The sequence below is a fragment of the Cetorhinus maximus genome, chromosome 12 (genome assembly GCF_964194155.1).
Source record: "Cetorhinus maximus chromosome 12, sCetMax3.hap1.1, whole genome shotgun sequence".
In the NCBI taxonomy this organism is placed as follows: Eukaryota; Metazoa; Chordata; class Chondrichthyes; order Lamniformes; family Cetorhinidae; genus Cetorhinus; species Cetorhinus maximus.
Genome location: NC_135890.1, coordinates 27429791 through 27446033, shown reverse-complemented (window position 1 = coordinate 27446033; position 16243 = coordinate 27429791). Strand labels below are relative to the sequence as shown.

Sequence of the window (16243 nt, the reverse complement as noted above, 5' to 3'; positions counted from 1 at the left end):
AACAACTCCAGCTTCTCTATACGTAACTTCTCCAACGACATAACTGAAGTCAACCTGGTACTATTCAATTAAATCTGTTCTGCAGCCCCTTCCAAGGCCTTGAGATCCTTCCTAAAGTGTGCTGCCCAGAAATGAACAGAGTACTCCAGCTGAGATCAAAGCAGTGTTTCACAAAGGTTCAGCATTACTTCCTTGCTTTTGTACTCTATTCCTCCATTATTAAAGCCGAGGTTTTTTTTCTTTATTCTTGGTAGGTGGGCATCACTGGCAAAGCCAGAATTTGTTGCCCATCCCTTGAACTCCCTTCCTAATAGCACTGTGGGTGTACCTACACCACATGGACTGCAGCGGTTCAAGAAGGCAGCTTACCATCAGCTTCTCAAGGGCAACTAGGGATGTGCAATAAATGTCAGCCCAGCCAGCAAAGCCCACATCCTGTGAATGAATTAAAAAATACTGAGGGGCTTGCTAGGCCATTTCAGAGGGCACGTAAGAGTCAACCACATTGCTGTGGGTCTGGTGTCACACGTAGGCCAGACTGAGAAAGGACAGCAGATTTCCTTCCCTAAAGGAAGGAATGATGGGACTTATGACAATTGACAATTGTTGTCATGGTCACCATTACTGAGACTAGTTTTATATTTAGATTTACTAATTGAATTTAAATTCCACCGCTGCCATGGTAGGATTTGAACCTATACACCCAGAGCATTAGCCAGGGCTTCTGGATTGCTGGCTCAGTGATATTACCATATGTCACCATCTCCCCCAATCCAGATAAGATATTTAAGGGGCTCAGACTTGGTACCTATTGGTTACAGTTTATCCTAATTAGGATACAATAATATAGTATTATTGATCAATATTAGCAGTTTACAGTCCTGAATAGTTGTCACCTCTTCAGTCACTGGACAGAGTAGAGTGTGTCATCTTGTTCTTTAACTAGGTAGGTGTTAGGCTCCACCCACACAAGCCAGATGTCGTCTTCTTGTCTTCTATTTCTATATCTGACTGTCCAAAATCCCTCCTCTTTATTCTCCAAAGCGCCAGTCCTCTGACTCAATAGGGAAGGTTTTAACACATTCAAAACCCATCCACTTACACAGAGTTAAAATTGACCTTGTGGTTTAATCGTTTCTGTTCACGCCAGCTAAACTCTGGTTTTCTGCTTAACCAGCATTCTTGTACATAGGCACTTTCTGACCCTACCAACATCTTTCAGAGGTATCCTGCTTTTCTGCATTATTTGGTGTGGCCCAGCAGTCACCCATTGTTACAACCATCAGCTTAATTAATTGATCTTTTACAGATAATTACAATTACTGATATGGCTCAAAGACACTCCCAGGTTTCTCTGCTCCTGCACCCCCTTTAAAATTGTTTTATTTCATTCATATTGCTTCACCTCATTCAAAATATGTCACTTCATACTTCTTTGCATTAAGTTTTATCTGCTATGTGTCTGCCCATTTTACCAGTTTGTCGATGTCCTCCTGGGGTTGGATTTTACCGGTGCAGTGTTCCCCGCAGCCCCCCAATTAAAAGTCAGTTGGGAGCCCACCCATGAAAAAGCTAGCTGTTCTGTAGACATTTATGCTCAGCAGGGCACTAATTGGCTCAGAGCAAGACTTCCGATCAGACTGGCTGGCAGCTCTGTGGTCCCAGCAACGACAGCTTTGAACAGTGGTCACGGATGGGACTACAGCCAGCCCCCAAAGAAGAGGAAGTTAAGGAGGCCAGACTGAAGATAAGTTCAGGGTATCGGCGCCGAGAGGGGTGAGGGGGTTTGGGGGGCCGGGTTTGAGAGGCTGGTGAGAGGGTAAAGGAGGGGGGTGTGACCTTGGGGCTATTGCCTGCAATGGGCACAGGGGACCTCCAAATGATGTTTGCTCCCCACCCCCATGCCTGACACCAACCCAGTGAAAGTTGCCAGCCTACCCATTTGGCACAGGCCTCAGCCTGCCGTGGATAAAATAGCAGGATTGGGATGAAGCACTTAAGGGGGCATTAATTGGCCTCAATAGTCCCAAGGGCTGATGCCTCAACCATGCCCCCAAAAAATTTCAGGTCGATAGTGGACGGGATGGCGGCAGGCAGATCACATGGTGCAATTTATAAGCCCTCCCCTCCTTCAAACACACCAGCAGGGGTGCATCAATCTAGCCTCTGATGCCTGTTGCTATCCTCATTTTTTTGCTACATTTGCAAGTTTCATATCATCTGCAAACTTTGAAATTCTCCCCAAGTCTAGGTCATTAATCTAGATCGAAATGAGTAGTGGTCCTAATACTGACTCCTGGGAATCACCACTATACACTTCCCTTCAGTCTGAAAAATACCCTTTCACAACTATCTGCTTTCTACCTCTGAGCCAATTTTGTATTCATGCTGCCCATGTCCCTTTAATCCCATGGACTTTAATTTTGCTAACAAGTCCATTATGTAGCATTTTGATGCAAACACCACTTAAAGGTCCATTTACACATCAACTGGACTATCCTCGTCGACCCTCTCTGTTACTTCATCAAAGAACTTGGTCAAGTTTGTCACATAAGATGTGTCTTTAATAAATTTGTTCTGATTTTCATTTATTAGCACATACTTTTCCAAATGCCAATTAATTAGAGGAACATAGGGCCAGGAGTAGGCCATTTTCCCTGGCACTTGAATCGCTGTTTTGACCCAGCAGTTGGTAAAGCTGAGTTATTTAAAAATCCCAGAGGGAAACTTTAAACAACTGTCATAACCTATATTTTAAGTGGTATGTTTGAGATGCAGCTCTAAATTCAGGAATCAGACCACCAGTTCCCGAGAGGTTTTTATATTAAACTAAATGAAATATTTTATTAAGTTACAACACATTAAACACATACACATGGCTACAAATTACTACTATCATAACTTTTAACAAATTCCCAGACTTATCTCCATTAAGGCAACAGCAACCCATAGACTTTATCAGACACCAGGCAAAGCATTTTAACCTTACAAATTCAAAACGAGATTCCTCTTACTTTGGTTCCTGTGAAGACAGTTGTAGGCTTACAGCTACTTTGATCTTACATTGCCTGTGCCCTGCACACAGTGTTGTCTGTTATACCCAACGCAGCTCATTGAATGTAAATTCTCATTGTATTACCAGCCCCTTTGAACTCCACCTGTTCTAACAATAAAACCCCTTTCAAAGTACCAATTTTATTAGTAATATAAACATATTGCTTGGTCTCTGCTAGCTAGGTGCCAGATTTCGCCCCCACTTCTTGAATGCTCTATTCAACAAAATGCAAATGTACCTCTACCTCTCTTACATCTCAAAACTAGTACACATCAAATCACCCAGACTAGCTGGCTTTAATCCAATTAAGACACACCCACAGACTAAACCTCTTTTTTAAAATAAAAGTATTTTCCAATAACATTATATACATTAATAGTTTCATGACAATCGCTACCATTCAGTGAAATCATGGCTGATCTGCAACCTAACTTCATAAACCTATATTTTCTCACTATCTCTTAACACCTTTGATTAACAAAAATCCATTAATCTCAGATTTGAAATTAACAATTGATCTTGCATCAATGCTATTTGCCGAAGAGAGCTCCAAACTTCTACCACCCTTTATGTGTAGAAGTGTTTTCCAATTGCATTCCTGATAGGTCCTGCTCTAATTTCTAGACTATGCTTCCTAGTCTTATACTTCCCAACCAGCAGAAATAATTTCTCTCTATCTACTCTATTTGTTCCCTTTAATATCTTGGAAACTTCAATCAAATCATCCCTTAATCTTTTAAATTCCAGGGAATGCAGCCTAGTTTGTGTAATCTCTCCTCGTAATTTAACCTTTGGAGTCCAGATATTGTTCTAGTAAATCTACACTGCACTTCCTCTAAGGCGAATATATTCTTCCTAAGGTATGGTGCCCAGAACTGCTCATATGCTACAGATCTCTTTTGTTACCCTGGATTATTGTCTCTAAAAGTTTCGCCAATGGCATTAGGCTGACTGACCTGTAGTTGCTGGGTTTTATCTCTTTTTTTCAAACAGGCCCGTGACATTTACAATCCTCCAGTCCCCTGGCACCACCCCATAACCAAGGAGGATTGGAGGACTTCCACTCTTACTACCCTCAGCAACATAGGATGCATTCCATCCACACTGGGTAACTGTTCTACTTTAAGGACCATCAGCTTTTTAAGTACATCCTTTTTACCTATTTTTATCCTCTCATATATCACTACTGCCTCCTCCTTTCCAGCTGCTTTGGCAGCATCCTCTGCTGTAGTGAAGACAGATGCAAAGTGCTTATTTAGTACCTCACTCATTTCCTCTGCCTCCACTAGAAGGTCTCCTATTCTCAGTACTTATTTTTTTATAAACTACAATTTGACAGTTTTTACAAAACACTAGATTCAGAAACTTCCTGTTCAGTGCTATGTGAGGTGGGCATCCTGTCAAAAATTTGCACCTATTTTGCAAATTTGCTCATTTAGAATGCAAGTTTACCTGACTGTTCTAAAGTGCTGGCTTGTCCTTACTTCTGTTTGAACTGAATTTACCTGTACAATTTAGGATTATTCACCAGTACTAGCACAGGGTCCCCCCATTGATCCCTCAGGAAAAAACACAGAATTCAAACATCATCAGAAAGCATCAGAAATTTCAGCCAGATGATTTGATTTTCAACTGGGAGCCAGCAAGAGAGGAAGTTTCATTCACTTAAGATGAAGCTTCAGAGAGTCGCCAGTGAAAATGGGGAACTTCATCGACTAAGATAAGAAGTTCAGCCTGTGAATAATGAAAGAGGGATCTTTGTCTAGTGGGAGGTCTGTAAATGTGCTGAGTAAGGGAAAGGTAGGTAAGTGTGGCTAAGAGAGAAAAATAAATATAGCCAATGAGGAGGAAAGGAGTAAATTGACAAGGTCAGAAGGAGATAGATAAATGTGTCCAGCTCCAAGTGAGACAGGCAGTGAATTTACTCAGTAGGAAATGGGATGTCACCACCAACCTCTTCTTTGCTAGTACTGATTGTCAAGTCTGTTCTTTTGAAACAGAATATAAATTTGGAAAAGCCTGAGGCACTTTTGTCTTGGACTTTTCCTGGCTTATCCTATAATTTTCTATTAAAATGCACTCATAAGGTAGAAAATTAGAGAGAGTGAGGGAGAGTTGAGACAGCATGATGGGGCTAAGTTCAGATGCAGAAGTTCAACATACAGGAGGAAGAGAGAGAAAAGTTTAGAAGATAGAGAAATTTGGATGCAAAGGTAAGTCAGAAAAATTGGCAGTGAAAGAAATAGAATGAAGTTTAGATACACAGTGAGAGAGAGGACCAGACAAATGCACAGGAAGTACTATATATGAGAAAACAACAGTGAACATGAGCTAGAGATTGATTTTGCTCATTTATTTCTTGTGAGTGAACTACCAACGTGGATATGTTTACAAAGCATAAAATAAAATAATTTTCTTCCATAGCCTCAGGATTTTGCCCCAGCCTACTATGGCATCTGTTACAGCACATTAAGGCTTACCTGGTCTTCCAGATTGCAGATGGACTGAATGCATTTTGCAAACCCCAGCATTACTATTCAGCTGGATAAACCAAAATTGACTCTAAAGGCTAGTTTTGATCCCACCAGAGAGGATGAAGAAGGGAATATTTGCATTTGTTTGCATTAAAAGGTTAGGACTGCCTAAACTGTTAGCATAGTGACAACAATGCAAATCTGTGATTCTTTTTAGTGACATAATCATCTATACAGTCATTCCCCTGTTACATATCCAGATAATAAATTCGGTTACATTAGTTATTTTTAATTTATAAAAACAGAAATTTCTGATCACACTGCCTCTTCAAATTAATTCAAATTTGCTACACTGTGTTAAAGTAAAGCTTCAAAACCCCAATTTTACATTTGCACTGGTACCAACTTCTTATGGCATTGATAGTGCTGAAATAGTGTTTAATGCAGACACAAAAAAATTGGTTACAAGCAGGATATTATGCTTAATGCTTTGAGGAGGGCAGAGCTTTTTTACTGAATGTCAATTGTCACTCCTGGTGCTATTAATTATACATATTAAACATTTTAAAAATTGTATAATTGATGACCCCAGGAGTAACAATTAATGTTTCTTCTAACTATGTAAATAAGAAAACACAGCACCAAAGAATTTAAAAAGGAAAAGCAAGTCCTTGTCAAAACACAAAACCTTTAGGGAATGGTCACTCAACTGCCAATGCTCTTGATTTTTTTCCCCTCAGTGCTGTTGAATAAAATGGCAGTTACACGCGGCAGTGTGCCTGAAACCACATTATCTAGGAATTTAAATATTTAAAAGACAGCACTGACTAATATTGCCCATACTGATATGAAATTGTAATTTTTTACCATCACACAGAGACAGGCTTTTTTCAGTCAGTGAGCGTAGGGCCTGTTATTGCATATAACTTGTAGCCTAGCCACATTATTTTGAATTCTATTTCCTCAAGATCTTCTAATATGTCATATTGGAAATTTCCAACCTATTAAAATAGATGTACAGTGAGAAGACCATGTAAGGTCTATATAGATTGTTAGCTTGTTGAATATCTTGTATATAATTATTCTACAGTATAACAGTTACAAAAAATGCATTTTGGTGTGCTACATACTTAAATTTACAACACATTTAGCAAGGCATTTCATTGTATTCAATCATAAAGAGAAAATATTTCGTTAACTTTACTTTGTAAGAAAGTATATTTCATTTCCTGTTTACAGCAAATAGTGCAATGGACCTAAGATATGCACATGGAAGTCCATATCCATATCTTTTATATATTGGACTGTATTCTTCACAGGATCAGTCAAGTGTTAGCAAAGAAAATAAAGGGCTGAATTCTCCGGTTGGCTAGCAGAGGCGGGGCCCGCTCGCTAGCGCATAAAATGACGCACGTTGACATCGGATGGGCGTCCCGGCGTCACTGCACGTCATTTAGACTTCCTGTTTGGCGGGCACTCAGCTGAGTCAGCTGCGCACCCGCCGAACTGTCAAAGGCCTATTAAGGCCTGTTAAAAACTAATTTAAGCAATTAAATGAGCTGCCTGTCCAATCTTAAGGTTGGCGGGCAGGCGAAGAGCCCAGGCGGCCTTCACATTTTTCATGAAACCTCATCCACGCTGGGATGAGGTTTCATGAAGTATTTTAAGATTCAATAAAAAATTTTAAAATAATTATTTGACATGTCCCAGCTCATGTGATAGTGTCACATGAGGTGACATGTTTTAAAAGTTTTTAATTACTTTATTTCAGTTTTTAAATATCAAACTGATGGGTGCCTCAGGGAGATTTCTGCACCCATGAAAGAGTGCTGGCCCCGACTCACGGAATCCCCCCCCCACCACACAGAGAGCGCCCAACGCTTCTGGGCGAGCATCACGCTGGGCAGGCCTTAATTGGCCCGCCCACGTAAAATGGCAGCCCATCCCTGCACAAACCCCCAACAGGGGGAAAACTTTTCCCAAAATTACTCATCAAAAATCAGAAAGACACTACTTCCAGTTATTTACTTAGCTCAAAGGCACAATGCCAATTGATTTACTTTTAAGCTTCAAGACTCTGCACCAGCTTTGTGATCGTTCACACAATGCCTGACTGTCACATGGAGATGTCCTTCAAAGGTCGGACATGTCACACAAAGAGGGAGCAAAGGAAAAGAACTCAGGCTTAGTGTCAACTTAGGTCTGGACTGCTCTATCACATCACCAGAGACCCAGAAAGTAGCTTGCCCCAAGCTTAAGACTTGGGAAGTGGAAATATAATAACAAAATTTGCAGATGACACCAAATTGGGAATACAGTTCAGTTAATGCTGAAGAAGACTATTACAAAATACAAGATGATGATGCAGAATGGCCATGTAAATGGCAAAAGAACTTCAATATAGAGAATTGTGCAGTGTTACATTTTTTTTACAAGGAATAATGAGGCCACCTACTCCTTGGAAGTTAAGAATCTAAATGGGATGGAGGCGCAAAGGAATCTACTGGTACAGATTCATAAATCATTAAAAGGGGCGACGCAGGTTTACAAAGCATTAAGAAATGCATTTGGGTTCACTTCTAGAGGAATAGAATTCAGAAGCAGAGAAATATTTAAATGAAAACTTACATGAAACCTTGCTTTAGAGTGCACTTGGAGAACTGGGCCCAGTTGGCCTTCTTATTACAAAAAGCATATCGAAGCACTGGTGATAAAGCATAAAGGGTACAGCCATCGGGAAAGACTGAACAAGTTTGGGGCTCTTTTCTTTAGAAAAGAGAAAACTGAGATGTTGCCTAATAAAGACCTTTAAAATAATGATGAGGTTTCGTCAGATAAATATAAAGATGTTTCCACTTGTGGGGGAGTCCAGAACTAGAGGCCATTGATATAAAATAGTCACTGATAAATTCAATAAGGACTTCAGGAGAGACATCTTTACTCAGAGAGTGGTGAGAATGTGAAATTTACTACCACATGGAGTGGTTGAGGAAAACAGCATTGATGCATTTAAGAGGATGCAAGGTAAGTATATAAAGGAGAAAGGAATAGGAGGATGTGTTGATCAGGTAAGATAAAGTAAGGTGGCAGGAGCTTCATGTAGACTATAGATACCCACACGTCTGTTGGGCTGTATGTCCTATTTCTGTGTTGTAAAATTCTATGCAAATGATTTGACTTGAACAAGGTATTTGGGATGCCTGACATCATTGAACTATGTGCCAGCAAGAATCTGTATCCAGTTTGGAAGAAAATAGACAAAGAGCAGTTTAAACGTAAGCTGCAATTTTTTAAACATGTTTTTATTTGTTTCAGACTTTAGATAAATGGGAAAATCAGGGCAGCCCTCAGGCAAACTTCTCAGCACAACACCTACCACAGAGTCTCCCCTTCCCACCTAATGTCCACAGAGCTTCTTTTCCTGACTCTTCTGATGGATTTGATCAAAGGAAACCTGATCCGTATGAAGTGTATGAGAAGTCAAGAGCTATCTATGAGAGTAGGCGTAAGTAAAATCCTTGCCTTTTTCCCCCGCTGGAAAAATAGCTTTTAATGACTGACTCCCAGCTGTTTGACCACCCCTGATAACATTTTCTGTTGTCATATCTTCTTTAAATGGAGTAGACATACAATAACCTTTAAGAATTCAATTGATCTGCTGTCTGATGTACAATAACATATTTATGCAGCACAACAATTTGTATACTAATCTATTTCTTGACTAACTACCAACAAATGCACTGTGTCCTTTGAAAACAATGATGTAAAAGTAAGGTATTCCATTTTAATATATAACTTTACAATTATTATAAATAACAGAAATGTCAGAATCTTTTTATGAACCATCAGTATAGATGTATTGAACCATTTTCATAATATCTGAGTAGAGTGTAGAATAATTTTCTTACAAGCAGTGCACTGATACGTTTAGTAGCTCTTCCTGAACAATTTCTAAATAGTCCTCTGATGTTTAAAACTAATGCAGAGGGATACTTGAGTAACTATTGGCAACATGAAATGTCTCTACGTGAATGCATAGTTTTGCTTAATTCCACATTTTCCTGTACAGAGCAAATGCCACCAAGGACCACATATCGGACTGATTCTTCTGGCAAGTACTTTAGCATTCATCATTCTGCAGCTTAAATGTAGCTCCCATTTGTCTGGGTATTGTGATTGTCTAATCCGTCGTCTGGTTGCAGCCAACTATTTCTGCATGATCATTTACTTTCTCCTCCTGTCCTTTATTCTAACGACAGATCTAAAGCATTGTAAATAACAGCAGCTATAACAGAGAAGCCTTAACTAATCATTTTACTCATTGGTGCAAATTTCATATCCATTTGATGGAAAGCTTCAATTTTCCACAGTAACTTAATGAGGCAGGAGTAAAATTGCGCTCTGTGCACACAATTTATTAGTCACAAATTTGATGTCTGGCAGAGACCATGTTTAAACAGTAGTGAAATGTATGGGAATTATGCCAGTTCTCAACTGTTTATTTAGTGAGACAGCTAAAAGCATTACTCTACACTAATGGTCTAACACACGAAGACAATGGTAAACTTAACTTACTGGCTACACTATACAACATTTTTTGGGGTAAATGAACTTGTTGGATTATCATGGACCTGTAAAATTTTGCAGTGAGGTTAATGAAGATGTCAAACTTCAATGATGTTGCGGTTTAGCAGATTCACTCCAATACTATCAATGCACAATGAATGTGGTGCTGAATTGAGCACTAAATTCAGAGAGTAATGAAAATTGGCACAGCTGAATGCCTCAACACCCAACCAAATAGATGGCTTGACTTGGAGCAGTCATGCTTTGATCAACTCGGTGCAATATCCCAGAATCCAGTCCATGTATCATGAGATCGTGACCTGTCCTATATATTTACCAGCAGGCTTCGAGACATGTTTTCCCTTCTCGTTTTCTGAGCCAGCCTGTCTATTTTAGTGAGTGAATTGGATGTCAGATACTGCATGCTCCATAAATTTACACTACCATTCTGTACGCAGTGTCATGTTTTGCACATTTGTGCCTGCACAATACAATGGTGGTCAGTTTTTGGAGGATATTAGAGCATTTCTAATTTAGGTAAGTATGAAAGTGCCAGCACATAGAAAAGAAAGGCTTGCATTTATATAGTGCCTTTCATGACCACAGGACATCGCAAAGTGCTTTACAGCCAATGAAGTACTTTTGAAGTGTAGTCACTATTGTAATATAGGAAATCCAACAGCCTATTTGCACACAGCAAGCTCCCACAAACAGCAATGTAACAATGATCAGATAATCCTTTCTTTGTGATGATGATTAAGGGATAAATATTAATCAGGACACCGGCGATGACTCCCTTGCTCTTCTTTGAAATAGCCATGGATCTTTTATGTCCATCTGAGAGAACAGACAGGACCTCAGTTTAATATCTCATTTGAAAGGCAGCACCTCTGACAGTGCAGCACTCCTTCAGTATTGCACTGGAGTGTCAACATTGATTTTGCGCTCAAGTCCTGAAATGGGACTTGAATCCATGACTGCTTCCAACCCAGAGCTGCAAGTGCTACCAACTGAGCCATGGCTGACATATGCAAGGCAGTGTTGTTAAATGCTTTTACGATGCACTGACTTTAGTTCCCATGTGACTGGTCAGAAAAGTAAAAGCCCTCCCCACCATGGGATCCAAGGAAAAGTGGCAAGTTGGATCCAAAATTGACTCAAAAGACAGGAAGCAAATGGTAATTGTTGATGAGTGTTTTTGTGACCAGTAAGATGCTTCCAGTGGTGTTCTGCATGCCTCCAAACTCAAGGTCCCTTGCCCTTTGTACAATTATTTAGATTTAAATGAGGGGGCATGATTAAGAAGTTTGCAACTGACACAAAAATTTGCCATGTAGTCGATAGTGAGGAAGAAAGCTATGGACTGCAGAAAGATATCAATGGATTGGTCAGGTGGGCAGAAAAGTGGCAAATGGATTACAGTCTGGAGAATTGTGAGATGCATTGGGGAAGACAAACAAGGCAAGGGAATACACAATAAATGGCAGGATACTGAGAAATGTAGAGGAACAGAAGGACCGTGGAGTATATGTCCACAAGCCCCTGAAGGTAACAGGTCAGTTAAATAAGTTAGTTAAGAAGGAATGTGGGATATTTTCCTTTATAAGCCAAGGCATTGAATACAAGAGCAGGAAATTATGCTAGAACTGTAATAAGACGCTATTTAGGCTATATTCATAATACTGCATACAGCTCTAGTCACCACATCAGAGGAGAGATGTAATCCCACGAAAGATGGTAGAGAGATTTACTAGGATGTTGCCAGGACTGGAGAAATCTAAACACGAGGAAATATTGGTTAGGCTAGTTTGTTTTATTCGGCACAGAAGAGGCTGAGAGGAGATTTAATCAAGGTGTATAAAATTATATGAGGAGCCTAGATAGAGTGGACAGTAAGGACCTATTTACCTTGGCAGAGGTCAATAATCAGGGGACATGGATTTAAAATAATTGCTAGAAGGATTATAGGAGAGTTGAGAAGAGTTTCTTTCACCCAGAGGGTGGTAGGGATCTGGAACTCACCGCCTGTAGAAGCAGAAACCCTCATCACATTTTAAAAGTACGTGAAGTGCCGTAACATACAAAACCACGGACCAAGAGCTGGAAAGTGTGATTAGGCTGGATAATTCTTTTACAACTGGCAAGTTGAGGTGGGCCAAATGGTGGCCTCCTATATAGTAAATTTGTATGAAAACATAGAATGGAATGATGGAAACATAGTAGGTCATGTTTAGGAAAGGATTCAATTGCCATCACAATCTGCGGTCACAAAAAAGCTTACACAAGCATATCACCTGCAAAGTATTGGCATCATCTGCTGCCTGCAATATTTATAATGCCATCTACAGCTTAGATTTAACCTGTCTACACAACCAACTGGAGAACTGTCATGCCAATCCTTGAGTCTGTGAAATTATTTGAGTTACTACCTAAAGCACTCAATTTGCAAGAAAAATCCCATTTTTAGTACACGTGGTGACTGTAGCTTCCGTTAATTAAAGAACAAGAACACGGTTTTCACTGTGGATAAACCAAAGTGACTAGAAAAGGCTCCTTTGTATCACAACCTAATATTGGTAATATGTGTCCTACAAACTGATTGGTTAATCACAGATGTCAGCCACCTCAATCACAAATCATCTACTGCCCAAATAGCATCCTGCTTGCTGACTGCCCTTTTCTGAGAAAGCAACACAGTAGGGAGATCCTGAAAAAATATGTTTATTTCTAGCAGACTAACTAACTGACTAGAAAAGCCCTGCCAAATGCAAGTTATATAGCTCAAACCTTGCAGTTGATTAAAATGTTGTAGGAGGTGCTTGAGCAGATTTGATTCACCATCCTTCATAACATGTTGAGGTCATAAACTTGTCTTTTGCACTCATGCTGCTTGAATTATACATTTATAAATACATATTTAAAATGCCACCTCTGGAGTGCTCAAAATTGTAAGCCGCCTTTGCGCAATCAATGAATAGAAAATGGTGAATATTAAATCCTTGAATCAGGACATCAGTTCTATCTGGAGAAGTTACTGATTATATTTAGATGATTCGGAGGAGGGTTAGGATAAACCGATAATTATTCCAGAAGTTATGATAAATTTCCACATATACTTAGAGACTAAGGGCTAGATTTTACTAGCCCTCTAGGAATGGACTGGGAGGCTAGGAGGAAAGGCGGAGGTGTGAAGAGCCCGTTGTCTTCCCGCAGACATGGTGAAGAGCGGCCCTCCCACCCAGGGGCTGTGAGGGCCTCTTCCTTCCGCCACTGGTATTTTACCAGCAGTGGTTGGGTCCTTCGTCATGTGGGGAGACCCTGATGAACCTTAACGCCTTCCTATGGCTTGGTGGGAGCCCTCCTATTTGCACTTTGTGGCCCACAGAGGGAACCCCAGCAGTAATGGCCACCCATGCAGCAACTCGCACCATCCCCCCTGCCCTCATGAATCATCTCCCACTCCCCTCACTGTGGTCTGCCTTAGGCCTTGGCACTCCCAGACCCCGCTTACTTGATTAGGAGGTGGCCTGCTCCCATGGTTTCATCTTCTTCCAAGCACAGTCCCAGTAGTGGCGATGTTGCTGAGCTGCCAGACTTCTGATTAAAGGGCAGCCTGCCCTTTAAAAGGTCAGCAGCAGCAACAGCAGCCAATTCATTACTGCAGCCCCAAAAAATGTGGCTGCGTTCCCACAAATGGCTGAGCTGGGGTTGCCCCCAGCTTTCTGGCCCCCAGTTTCCAGCCATTCGGTGGGGTCGCTCCCAGCTTTCCACCCTCGGGACTCCCACCACAACAATAAAATTGAACCCTAAGCTTCTGTTTGTTGTCGGCTACTGTGAATTCAGAAAGATCACAACCAGCAACAGAACCCAAGTTCCATTACCACTTAATAACTCAGAATATTCGAATTTTTTTGAAGTGCTTCAATCTAACAAGCTATAGGTTACAGCTAGCAGGATCCTTGTTTGGTTCTTAAAATCCTTCTAACCATACAATCTTTCATTGTTGTAACTTGCAATTATTTCTCCCGTGTATTGTTCGTGTAATACCTGTGTAGTTGGTGCTTGAGTAAAACACATTTCCTTCTCTCATTTTATAATCACCTCAAGAGGACTAACAGGTGAAAACTTGCATTTTTCTCATACAGATTGTATGTTCTGTTCTGAATTAGGTCCAGACTACCGTGAGTTAGATGTTTATTTACGCAGACAAGAGTCTGGGTTTGGCTTCAGAATCCTGGGTGGAGATGAGCCCGGTCAACCAGTGAGTAAGCTATACTACTGCATTATATATAGCTGTTTTAGACTTACAAAAGTAAATCAAAGAACAAATTTCACTTTCCTTATAATGAAAAAGAAAATCCTGGAATTACATTGCAGGTCAGTCAGCAAGTTTTCAGTTGTTGGCCGACTACTGTGTATGCCCAACATTTCTATTTGATTTCAAATTTCCAGCCTTTAAAACTTTTTTTAATTTTCACATTGTTAAAATATTTCTTGATGGATTTTGCTTGAAATTAAAATACTTTAATTTTTACAAATTCTGGACTGTATGCTCATAATTAGTTGTGTCTGAAATGTGGAATGATATTCTCGAAAAGAATTTCATGAAGCTAGACCTATCAAACATTGTATGTGGTGCTTCAACCATAATGATACAATGCTATCCTTTGTAGTATTCCCCATCGCTAAACAAAACCTTTATTAAACGTATAGGGCAGAATACTATTCGTCTTTGCTGCCAAATACCATTTTCACCATTGGGGTTGTAATTGCACTGAGCACATATGTTAACACACTTAAATGTAAAATTCCTAAATGTATTATTTTAAAGAAGTTACTGACAGCAGCTTTCATTTGTATAACAACTATAATGTAGCAAAATATTTCAAGGGGTGGAATTTTACAACCCTGTTGCTGCAGGGTTGGGTCCCTAAAATGCGACGAGCTGTTCAAAAGTCCATTGACTTCAACAGGACCGTAAAATCCTGCCAGCATAAAAATTCCGCCCAAGGTCTTTTACAGAAGGTGCTGAGCCTTTGTGAGAAGTTGAAGAGTGGCACCCAAAAACATGGGTGAAGTTTTGAAACAGGGAGGTTAGCGAGGCAGATGAGTTTGGGAAGGGTGTTCCACAAAGATCAAATATGGATTGGCCATGAAGACTATTTTGTGAAAATAGCACAGATTAGTGTACCAGAATGATGTTTAGTGGATATTTCAATTCACAGGTGTGTTGCTAACACTTTAAACTGAGGCACAACTACAGCAATCTTTATTACCCTTCTTGCATTAATACAGCAAGGATTTCTATATAATTGCAAAGGGAGGACAGTAGGATTGTTAAATGGTTTGAAAAAAATGTTGGAGAATATACACTGACCTCAGCCATTACCAGAGCATTAAAACAGTAGCTTGACAACATGGTAATAATGGAGTTAAACACCATTAACAAGAAATCGCAACAAAGTAACTTCTTTTCCCCAATTGCGTTAGGTTTACAAATAATACCTTTATTCTCACCAATTGCATTTCAGGTGCGAGTGTCTTTTTAATCCTTTAAGCATTGGCATTTCCTCCTCATGCTCCATACAACAACGGGGGCATGAAAGTGTACAGAGGAATTCAAACTAGGATTTAAATATTCATCCAGCAGTGCATAATTACAAGTCATGCCATAAGATATTGTTCTTCCAGCATAGTGATAAAAGCTAACAGCGTGAAGTAAAATTACAGCCTCGGTCTTTAATAATTTACCAGCAAGTAAAATTCCCTCTTTTGAACATATTTTCATCCCTTTCCCTTTTGGGAATCCCCACAATGTTCACACATGAAAGGGCAGGCAGCTGACCTGCTTGCTGACCTCCACCAGTGCCACTCTTAATCTGATCACTGGGGATGTAGCAGACCCTACGGGGAATGGCCATCCTTCCAATTGTTCCTTTCTCTTGGGAGATGACTGGCATTTAGTCAAAACCTCCCAAAACTGGCATAGCTGAGATCTGTGGGGAAGAGATCAGCCTGCTTGCAGAGACAAAACCAGCTCCCTTTCTCTGACACAGTCTATTGGTGCTCAAGTATACTGCATCTCTACAAACATTTTATTTCTTTGACTAAGAGCAATGTCTGAGATAAATACAATTTTAATTAAAGC

General features: G+C 40.1%; 1 protein-coding gene across 13 annotated transcripts in view; it reads left to right on the top strand.

Moving 5' to 3' along the window:
• Nucleotides 1-16243, top strand: part of magi2a (membrane associated guanylate kinase, WW and PDZ domain containing 2a) — a 959248-nt gene that overhangs the window by 836199 nt on the left and 106806 nt on the right. For all 13 annotated transcript variants that reach the window (XM_078553297.1, XM_078553298.1, XM_078553288.1 and 10 more), the window contains 3 exons: nt 8845-9034; nt 9599-9640; nt 14265-14356. In XM_078553297.1, the coding sequence (XP_078409423.1) occupies nt 8845-9034; nt 9599-9640; nt 14265-14356 (324 nt within the window). The remainder of the gene's footprint in view (nt 1-8844; nt 9035-9598; nt 9641-14264; nt 14357-16243) is intronic.